Source organism: Aotus nancymaae, unplaced genomic scaffold, assembly GCF_030222135.1.
Source record: "Aotus nancymaae isolate 86718 unplaced genomic scaffold, 86718_ANA_hifiasm-v0.15.2.pri h1tg000018l, whole genome shotgun sequence".
NCBI lineage: Eukaryota > Metazoa > Chordata > Mammalia > Primates > Aotidae > Aotus > Aotus nancymaae.
Genome location: NW_026988430.1, coordinates 6,074,968 through 6,085,847, shown reverse-complemented (window position 1 = coordinate 6,085,847; position 10,880 = coordinate 6,074,968). Strand labels below are relative to the sequence as shown.

At 57.4% G+C, this 10,880-nt stretch overlaps 1 protein-coding gene across 1 annotated transcript; it reads right to left on the bottom strand.

Moving 5' to 3' along the window:
* Positions 1-7,425: 7,425 nt before the first annotated feature.
* Positions 7,426-8,142, bottom strand: BHLHA9 (basic helix-loop-helix family member a9). The gene has a single exon (XM_021667267.2). It carries the CDS (start codon positions 8,140-8,142, stop codon positions 7,426-7,428), a length of 717 nt encoding a protein of 238 aa, XP_021522942.2.
* Positions 8,143-10,880: the final 2,738 nt, after the last annotated feature.

Below are 10,880 nucleotides of genomic sequence, written 5' to 3'. Positions count from 1 at the left end.
CTCCCAGGAAGACACTGGAGCCTCCAGCTCCGTTCAAGTGTGAGGCCAACTTTGCTGGCGCTGCTGAGAGCACAGATGGGCAGGGAAGCAACAGAAAGCTCCGAGAGCAGAGAGGAGAATGCGCTTCTTCCCAGGGAGGCTCAGGCTAAGTCTCAGAGGCTGCGTGTGTGTGTGTGTGTGCGCGCGCGCGCGTGTATATACCACATGGCCTCCCTCCCTCTCCCCCCTCCTTGGTGAGGCTTTTCCTCTTCAATTCCCTCTCTCTAGAGACTCACCCTGGCAGCATTTTTGCCTCTGCCCCAGCCCAGCCCAGCCCAGAGGGACTCAGGGCAGCCTCCGGTTTCCACTGGAGCTCCAGGGCCTGCTCCTCCGGGCGGGGGCTGTGGCTGGGGAGAAAGACACATTAGTGACCAGGCGCGGTGGCTCACGCCTGTAATCTCAGCACTTTGGGAGGCCGAGGTGGGTGGATCACGAGGTCAAGAGATCGAGACCAGCCTGGCCAACATGGTGAAACCCTACCTCTACTAAAAATACAAAAATTAGCTGGGCGTGGTGGCTCGTGCCTGTAATCCCAGCTACTTTGGAGGCTGAGGCAGGAGAATCACTTGAACCTGGGAGGTTGCAATGAGCCAAGATCTCGCCACTGTACTCCAGCCTGAGTGACAGAGTGAGACTCTATCTAAAAAAAAAAAAAGGAAAAAAAAAAATCACCGTGGGCCACACAGGGGTATGTCTTCAGCTGTCCAGGGAATTGAGCCCTCTGCTGCTTCTGCCAAGGCAAGCGTGCACGTCCTCCCCTCTGCTGGGAAATGCTGGGCCCTAGGCCCTCCCCTCACATCCCACTCAGACCCTGGCCCCCAACCCCTACGAGCATCCAGGCTGAAGCCTGGCTCCAGCTCCAGGAGGAAAGGGGAGGTGTGGGCATCGGGCAGGGTAGCCCCTGGAGGCTGTGGATGCTGCCTGGACCAGCAGGCCCCAGGAACGGGTTTCTACGCAGCTCAGAACAGCGGGGAGGAGGATAAGGGAGGCTGTTGGGCCAGCCTCATGCCCATCAGAGCAATTCGGTCTTGCTAAAGAGCCAGCAGGCAAAGAGCCCCTAGGTCAGAGCTGCTGGGGCAGGTGCCAGTTCTGAAGGGCCTCAGGCTCCGGCTGTCTGTCCTCTCGGATTCTCCTCTGCCTCTTTGTTCTCTCTTAGGTTTTCCTCCTCTGATTCCGCCTTCTTCTCTGTCCTCTGCATCTCTTTCTCTCTGACACTTCTCCTTACATAGTTTTACAAGTGTGACCCGGAGCCACCAGGGATGTGTGTGTGTGGTTTGAAAATGGCTGTATAAAATAGTTTAAAATCCTACAATCAGGCAGCGTTGTCATGGCTCATGCCTGTAATCCCTGCAATTTGGGAGGCCGAGGCAGGAGGACTGCTTCAGCCAAGGAGTTCAGGACCAGCCTGGGCAATATGGCAAAATCCCATCTCTACAAAAAATACAAAAATTAGGTAGGCATGGTGGCACGCGCCTGTAATCCCAGCTACTTGGGAGGCTGAGATAGGAGGACTGCTTGAACCTGGGAGCTCAAGGCTGCAGTGAGCCAAAATCGTGCCACTCAGCTCGACGGGAGATATGGGAGCTGAAAGGACACCTGTAAATGAATAAGATTTGAAAAATTCGGCTGGGCCTGTAATCCCAGCACTTTGGGAGGCTGAGGCAGGTGGATCACTTGAGGTCAAGAGTTCGAGATCGGCCTGGCCAACAGGGCAAAACCATGTCTCCACTAAAAATACAAAAATTAGCCAGGCATAGTGGGAGGTGCCTGTAACCACAGCTACTTGGGAGGCTGAGGCAGGAGAGTCACTTGAACCTGGGAGGCAGCGGAGGTTGCAGTGAGCCGAGATTGCACCACTGCACTCTAGCCTGGGTGACAGAATGAGACTCCTTCTCAAAACAAAAACAAAAACTCACAATGTTTATGGCTTTGGTACAACTTTTCAGATTTCATAAATTTGACTATATTAAGAATTTTGCTCAGGCTGGGTGCGGTGGCTCACGCCTGTAATCCCAGCACTTTGGGAGGCCAAGGTGGGCAGATCACGAGGTTGAGAGATCAAGACCATCCTGGCCAACATAGTGAAACTCCATCCCTATTATAAATACAAAAATAGGCTGGGTGTGATGGTGCGCGCCTGTAGTCCCAGCTACTCGGGAGGCTGAGGCAGGAGAATTGCTTGAACCCAGGAGGCGGAGGTTGCAGTGAGCCGAGGTTGCGCCATTGCACTCCAGCCTGGGCAGCACAGTGAGACCCCATCTCAAAAAAAAAAAATTTGCTGAACAAAGGAAACCTGTAGTGATTTGCAAAATGGACACCTTGTGGAGGTGGCCTCATTCTCCTCAGTCCTCAGGGAGTCCAGATGTGGGGCCAGGATTGAGCTGGGCTCCAATACCTGGGAGCACTCAGAAATATGTTAATGTCTGTGTAACACGAAAGCTCCTTCACAGGGTGGCTAGGGGGTCCTTGAGACCCCTTAGGCTGCAAGTCAGTACCCAGTTGGGCAGAATTCCATGGTACAGCCTAGGAGCTGGCCCCTGGGTGGAGGGACCACAGCTGCCCAGACCAATTCGGTAACCCCTAACCACATGTGGCTTCCAAGCCCTTGAAATGAGACTCATCCAAGCTGAGATGACAGCTGTGGGTGTAAAATCCACACAAGACTCCAAGACTTGGTCCAAAAACAAAAATAATGTAAACTATCTCATTAATACTTTTTATATTGATTACATATTGAAATGATAATATTTTGGATATGTTGGGCTAAATAAAACATTAAAATCAACATTATTAATTTCATCTGTTTATTTTTACTTTTTAAAAATGTGTCTAATAGCTGGGCGCGGTGGCCCGTGCCTGTGGTCCCAGCTACTTGGGAGGCTGAGGCTGGAGGATCTCTTGAGCCCAGGAGTTCTGGGCTGTAGTGCGCTATGCTGATCGGGTGTCCACACTAACTTCGGCATCGATATGGTGACCTCCTGGGAGCGGGGGACCACCAGGTTGCCTAAGGAGGGGTGAACCGGCCCAGGTCGGAAACAGAGCAGGTTCAAACTCCCGTGCTGATCAGTAGTGGGATCGCACCTGTGAATAGCCACTGCACTCCAGCCTGGGCAACATAGTGAGACCCTGTCTCTAAAAAAGAAAAAAGAAAAGAAAAATGTGCCTAGGCTGGGCGCGGTGGCTCACGCCTGTAATCCCAGCACTTTGGGAGGCCGAGGTGAGCGGATCACAAGGTCAAGAGATCGAGACCGTGGTGAAACCCCGTCTCTGTAAAAAAAAAATTTAAAAATTTTAGAGAAAAAAATAGAAAAATGTGCCTAGTAGAAAATTTAAAAGAAAATTTCGGAGACAGAATCTTGCTCTGTTGCCAGGCTGGAGTGCAGAGGTGCCATCTCAGTTCACTTCGATCTCCGCCCTCCAGGTTCAAGCGTTTCTCCTGCCTCAGCCTCCTTAGTAGCTGGGATTATAGGTGCTCGCCACCACGCTCAGCTAATTTTTTGTATTTTCAGTAGAGACAGGGTTTGACCATGTTGGCCAGGCTGGTCTTGAACTCCTGACCTCAGGTGATTCACCCGCCTCGGCCTCCCAAAGTGCTGGGATTACAGGCGTGAGCCACCGTGTCCGGCTATGTGTTAAATTTTTGATTGAATCAAAGGAGGAAAGAAAAACTCGAGGTTGCCTGGTGGACCGATGTCGGGGGAATTAGGGACCCGTTTCCTCTGCCCGTGTAGGATGCTGGATTCTCAGCGCCACCTAGTGGCAGGTAGTGATGAGGGGAATGACCAGAATGGAGGGAGCAGGAGGGAGGGAAAAGCCCCGTGGATTTGGACTCCTGGCAGGTGAGCCCAGCCCAGCCCAGCCCAGCCCAGCCAGCTGCCCAGAGCCCCACTCGTCTGCAGTTGCTCCAGGCAGGTTCTCACTTAGGACCACATGGAAGACCATGAAGGATCATGGCGGTGTTCATCACACAAGGTGGGTTTGGCTGGCACAGTGCTGACCCAACAGGTGACTTTTTTTGTTTTTGAGATGGAGTCTCGCCCTTGTCACTCAGGCTGGAGTGCAGTGTCGCGATCTTGGCTCACTGCAGCCTCCACCTCCCGGATTCAAGCGATTTTCCTGCCTCAGTCTTCCGAGTAGCTGGGATTACAGGCACCTGCCACCATGCCCGGCTAATTTTTGTAATTTTAGGAGAGACAGGCCTTCACCATGTTGGCCAGACTGGTCTCAAATGCCTGAACTCAGGTGATCCACCTGCTTTGGGCTCCCAAAGTGCCAGGATGACAGGTGTGGTTTAGCTGGCACAGTGTTGACTCAACATGTAATTTTTTTTTTATTAGACGGAGTTTCACGCTTGTTGCCCAGACTGGAGTGTGATGGCGCCATCTTGACTCACTGCAACTTGGGATTACAGGCGCGCACCACCCCACCCGGCTAATTTTTGCATTTGTGTATTTTTCGTAGAGATGGGTTTTCACCATGTGGGCCAGGACAGTCTCCATCTCCTGACCTCAGGTGATCCGCCCGCCTCAGCCTCCTAAAGTGCTGGGAATAGAGGCATGAGCCACCACACCTGGCCACGATAACCACTATTTTTAAATAATCACAAAATCCTTTCTTCTCCACATATCAGTCATCTTGGAGAATGGATATGATCTTGGGAAGCCGACAGAAAATCAAGCAAGGGTTCCAGGAACCCTAAACGGCACATAACTAAGGCTACTCAGGCCCAGGACCCCTGTGGCATCAAAGGGAGGAGGAAGCGCCTGTCAGGCTGATATGTGTTTGATACACACACAGATGTCCACTCAGCCACACATCTGTGTAAGCACACACAAAATACGTCCATATCACGAACTCAGAATGCTAGGCAAATATCAGCACACAAACATGTGATGTGCACACCCGAACACGCAGCCCTGGACAGACCTTGATGACTGCAGTGTGTCCTGAACTTTACAGTTTATAAAACACCTTCCCAGGCGTTCTGTCCTTGCAACAACCTTGTGAATTGAATGTGTCTGAGCAGCCTCCACCCAGTGAGTGCTTCTGCGGGCCAAGCACTATGCTACTGCTTTATTTTATTGATTGTTTTTGAGTCGGAGTCTCACTCTGCTGCCCAGGCTGGAGTGCAATGGCGTGGTCTCGGCTCACTGCAACCTCCGCCTCCCAGGTTCAAGCACTTCTCTTGCCTCCACCTCCCGTGTAGCTGGGATTACAGGCACCCACCACCACATTGGCTAATTTTTGCATTTTTAGTAGAGATGGGATTTCACCATGTTGGCCAGGCTGGTCTTGAACCCCTGACCTAGTGATCTGCCCGCCTCAGCCTCCCAAAGTGCTGGGATTACAGACATGAGCCACTGCACCCAGCCTCCACTATGCTATTGCTTTAAATGCATTGTCTCGTTTAGTCTCTACAACAGCCTATGATGTTAAGTACTTATTCTAGCCCATTATACAGATGGGAACACTGAGGCTCAAAGCCACCAGGTGCTTTGCCCAGATCACTCAGCTGGTAAGTGAGGAGACAGAAGTCCAGACCTGTGACATCCCCCCGCCCCCCGCTGAACTCACAGGGCTGCCGCCTCAGGATTCTGCCTGCTCGGGCTTCCTTGCCATTTCCAGGCTGAGTACGAGATTGCGGGAGAAAAACCCTTATTTCTTTCAGTCCTGGAATTTAGGCAAGCAGGACTTGCTGGTCATTGTATTGTGTTTCCAGAGAATGAACACCTGAGGCTGAAAGAAGACTACGGCCTTGTCCAAGCTGGCCTCGTCTCAGATTCTAGTCGTGCAAACAGTCACAACTGCGGAATGCCTTCTGTTTGCCAGAAACAGTCCATTAGGAACCACTTTCACTCCTCACAGCCGCCCTGCGCTGGAGTCACCATTCATGTCAGAGGGGAGAAACCGGAGGCTGAGAGAAGTGGCTGAGGAGGGGCTGGCCCCAGGCAGGCCTGGCTAGACCCCATGTCCCCTCTGAATAGCGTCTGTGCCACAGCCCCCCTGGGCAATTGGGAGCCCGAAGGCCTGTGGCTGAGGACAGGATACTGAGCATGCTGGCCAGGGCCGGAGTTCGCAGAGTGCAGAGGCAGCTTTCACTGTGGCTGTGAGCCTCACCCCACCTGCTCTGGGACACCCCCCTGGGCCATGCCTAATGGCGTTTCGCTAGCATCCGTGGGATCCCCACCCTGAGCTAGTGGTGTGGAATCCTTCCCTCCCCTGCTCGAAAGACCCCGGCTCTGGCGCAGCAGGCGGCCCCTGCAGCATGACACCCTTAGCCTGAGCCAGGCCGGACACCAGCGCATCTCAGATGAGGGCAGCTCTCCATGCAGAACTGGCTGTGCCTCTCACTCGCTCAGCAGTCTTGGCCTGAGGCCCCTCTGCCCTCACTCAACCCCCCCACCCAGAATCCTTCCTGAGTTCCAAGTTGGCCCCTCTCCATGGGGGGGCCCTGGCCCGAGGTTCCCTGGGAGCTTTCCCTGCCTGTCGCTGGAGGTAGGTGCATGCAAGACTTACTAGCACCCAGTCCTTGGCCTGCCCTTGGCCTCCTGCCCTGAGACCTGGCCAGACTCTCCCTTAGTGGCAGCCCTCCCTGTGGCTGACTCCAGACCACGGCTCTGCAAGGAGGTCCAGAGCCTGGGCTGAGCACATCCGTAACCTCCCAGCCCCCAAGACCCTCTCCCAATACTGTCCTGTCCCACCCCAGGGACGCAGGGTGGGGCGTCATCGCTGGCTGTCTCTTTCCTCCCCGTGGGCCCCCGAGCTCAGCCACACCTGGGGTTTTGCCATGAACCCATTCCCGGCGGGCCCACCTGTGCGCTTAGGCCCCGCCCAGCATCCAAGGCGAGCCCCGCCCTCAGGCTTTCCTGCCACCCTGGGCCACTGCGCCCGCTGGAGTCTGGTATCGGGCAGAAATGACAGTTTTCCCTTTTTATTTTGCTGCTGCTTCTGACTGCCTCTCCCGGATCAGGCTTGGGCAGCGGCGCAGGCAGGGAAAGGGGACTCGGCCCTTGAACATGAGACCACAGCGGGCCCCACGGGTTCCCACGCCTGTCCCATCCCTCACCCTCCTAAAGGCAGCGAGGGCAGACAGGGCCCCGAGGCACGGGAGTGAAAAGGCCGCTCTCCAGGACGAGTTCCAGTCCAAGATGAGTCCGGGATCCGACCTTTTCCTGGAGCCGCCTCCCTAGGCTGGGATTGGGGGTGCTCCCCAGGCCCCCAAGCTCCTTCTCCCTGGAGAGGCGGCGTCTCCTCTGCGCCAGGTCTCAGCCGGTGCAGTGTCGCTGTGTCCCGTGTCGCTCTGTCCAGGCGCCTCTGCAGCCTCCGCTCCTGTAGCCCCGCTGCCAGCCCGGCCTCCCTCCAGGCCTGCGGGCGCCCCGAGCCGGGTCAGGAGTGCGAGGGGCCCATCCCGGGGCTGGCTCGCAGGTAGCCACGCGGCCAGGGAGGCGGCCCCGCGGAGGAAGCCCCCAGACCTCGGCGCCAGCTCCCCCCGGAGGCCTGGGCCGGGCCCGGCACCTCGGCCAGCGCGCGGGGCCGTCCCGGGGGCGCGTGCGGGGAGCACGAGGCACAGCGGGGCGCGGGCGGCACCGGGGGGCGGGCGGCGTCTGGGCGCGCGAGGCCGGGCCCTGCGGGCGGAGAGGGGCTGGCGCCCGAGTCGTCCATCGCGTCCCCGGGGACCCCGCGCGCGGCCCGGCCGTGGCACTCAAGGTGTCCGCAGGACCCGCGGGGCGCGGGGCTGGCGCGCAGGGCGAAGGAGAGCGCGGCAATGCGGTGGATGGCCCTGCGCAGCGTGGCGATCTTGGAGAGCCTCTTGCCGCCCAGGTCGTGTCGCAGCGCACGGCGCAGCGCGTTGAACGCCTCGTTGTAGTCCAGGATGCGCTTGCGCTCCCGCACGTTGGCCGCCATGCGCCGCGCCTTGGACCGCACAGGCCGCGCGCGCCTCCGGCCCGCGGGCTCCTCCGCCTCGCCCAGGTCGCGGGGAGCGCGGCCCGCCCCCAGCACCCCCAGATCCGCCCCGGTCCCGGGGCAGGAGCCCCCCAGGTCCTCCGCGGAGCCCTCGGCCCCCTTCCGCGCCCTGAGGCCTAGTCCTGGCGCTCGCAGCATGGCCTTCCCGGGCCCTCTGCCCTCTGCCCCAGCTCCGGCTCGGACGCGGACGGTCCTGGCTCCTGCGGGCTGGACACTCCCTGGACGGGCCTCTCCGGCGGGGCTTTATGGCACCACGCTGCGCCCCGCCCTCCCACCCATCCATCTCCCTCCTCCTGCTTTATTACCGACCTCCAGGTAGGTCGAGGGGCGAGGGGGGAACCGAGGGAAGGCGGAAGGCGAGGAAGGAAGCTTGCAGGTCCCTGAAAGCGGAGACCAGACGGGCATCCCGGCCACGCCGCCCCAGGGAACTGGCCTCACTCCTGGGCCGCTGCGGGGTGGCCATGTTCCACACTCTTCCTCCCCACACCAGACAGGGGCTAAATGTGGCTTCTAGCAGGAGAACTGATGGGAACGGAGAGAGTGGGAGCGGCCGGGAGCGGTGGCTCACGCCTGTCATCCCAGCACTTTGGGAGGCCCAGGCGGGCGGATCGCTTGAGCCCAGGCGTTTCGAGAGCAGCCTGGCTGACAGGGCGAGACCCCATCTATACGAAAAATACAAAAATTAGACAAATGCGGTGGTACGTGCCTCTGTAGTCCCAGCTACTCGGGAGGCTGAGGCAGGAGCGTCACCTGAGCCCAGGGAGGTCGAGGCTGCAGTGAGCTGTGATCGCGCCACTACACTTCAGTCTGGGCAGTAGAGTGAGACCCTGCCTCAGAAGTAGAAATAAAAACCAGAAATGTGGTGCTTTGGTGTTTTTGTTGTTGTGGTTGAGACGGAGTCTGGCTCTGTCACCCAGGCTGGAGTGCAGGGGCGCGATCTCAGCTCACTGCAAACTCCACCACCTGGGTTCAAGTGATTCTCCTGCCTCAGCCTCCCGAGTAGCTGGGATTATAGGCATGCACCACCACACCCGGCTAATTTTTGTATGTTTAGTAGAGACGGGGTTTCACTATGTTGGCCAGGCTGGTCTTGAACTCCTGACCTCAGGTGTGCTTCGGCCTCCCAAAGTGCCGGGATGACAGACGTGAGCCCCCGCACCTAGCCTTTGGTGTGTTTTAAGAACCTTGAAAGTACTTGTCAAGTCCCGTGGGCAATCACAGAGCTGGCATTGAGGAAAGCATGAGTGTCCCGCCCGGCAGGGCTCACACGGCAGGGGCAGGGCCCTGCAGGTAAGGCTGACCTAGAACTTCTGGCTTTCTCAGCTACAGAGCCTGGCTGGCTGCGATTGGGGTTCGGGTTTTGGTTGGGCCTGACTCTCCCTCCACTGCCCTTTGACCTCCCTTCTGAGGCAGAGCTGGGAAGATTCCTTTGCAGCCCCGGCTCCCCATCAGGGGCATCTTTCTGGTCCAGAGCCATCGGGCAGCCTTATCTCATGACAGCCCTGCCAGGTTATGAACTCACTGGGCAGCCTCTCCCCTCTTCCCCAGGGATTTTCATTTGAAACAGGGTCTCAGAAAAAAGATAATGCTTATTCCTAGGGAAACACCCCCAGTGGAATTTCAGGCATCCCCAGGTGAGTTATTTGGAGCACCTTAAAGTCACTCGTTCCAGCCACAATCCAAATGCCTCCAAAATGCCCAGGCCTCTGGTGGCATCAGCTGGACTCGGTGTGCGGCGTGCGGTTCACATCCATCTCGCCAAAAGAGCACTGCCAATCAGCCCATTATTTCAAACTGTGAATTTCTCCAGAGTTAAATAGTAAGGCACTGGGAAGCAGCGTTTATGTGTTTACGTCTGTGATGTATTTACACACTAGGATGAAAGCATCCTCAGGACATCTGTATTTCCCAGGTTCTGTTCCCCCCAAATCTGCAATATATGTGGAATTATAAAGCAGCTAGAAGCCGGGCGCTGTGGCTCACGCCTGTAATCCCAGCATTTGGGGAGGCCGAGGCAGGCGGATCACTTGAGGTCAGGAGTTCGAGACCAGCCTGGCCAACATGGCGAACCGCCCCACCCCCGACTAAAAATACAAAAATTAGCTGGGCGTGGTGGTGGTGGGAGCCTGTAATCCCAGATTCTCAGGAGCCTGAGCAGGAGAATCGCTGGAACCCGGGAGATGGAGGTTGCAGTGAGCCGAGATTGCGCCACTGCCCTCCAGACTCCGTCGAATGAATGAATGAATGAAGGAATGAATGAATGAATGAATGAAAAAAGAGGTTAGTAAAAGCAAAGAAAATGCCCAGCGGACCAAGTTTCCCCGCGCGTTTCCCGCCCCTCCCTCCTCGCACAGGTCAGGAAACGGCCCCGAGGAAGCCTCCCGAGGACGCGGGAGCGGCGCCTCCTCCTGGAAGTCCGCGGATCCCGGGGCGCTGCGGGCTTGGCCGACTTCAAAGGCCAGCGGGGACCCGGCATTTCCGCGGCACCTGCGCCCGTGCCCGGGAGCGCGCTCTTCTCGCCGGGGCGGAGGAGGCCGCGGTGATTTAGGGCCGGGCGGTTCCGCCGGGGCCGAAGGTGCCTATTACCGCCGGGCGGGGCCTGGATTTCAAAAATTCCTGCCCTTCCTCGGGAAGTTCCGGCGCCGCCCCCGGGGGAGGACAGAACGCTCGCCTTGGAGAGAAAGCCTGGGCCCCACTCGCGGGGTCCTGGAACTCGCCAGCCCCCAGAGAGCGGGTCCCCCCATGCCCTGAGCGCCCCACCCCAGGCCCAGACGCTGATTTCAGCCCACACGTGCCCCGTGTCGAAGACGGAGGGCGCAGTTTCAGGCTTTGGCCCTTCATGTATTAATTCAACAAACACATTTTTTTGTTTGTTT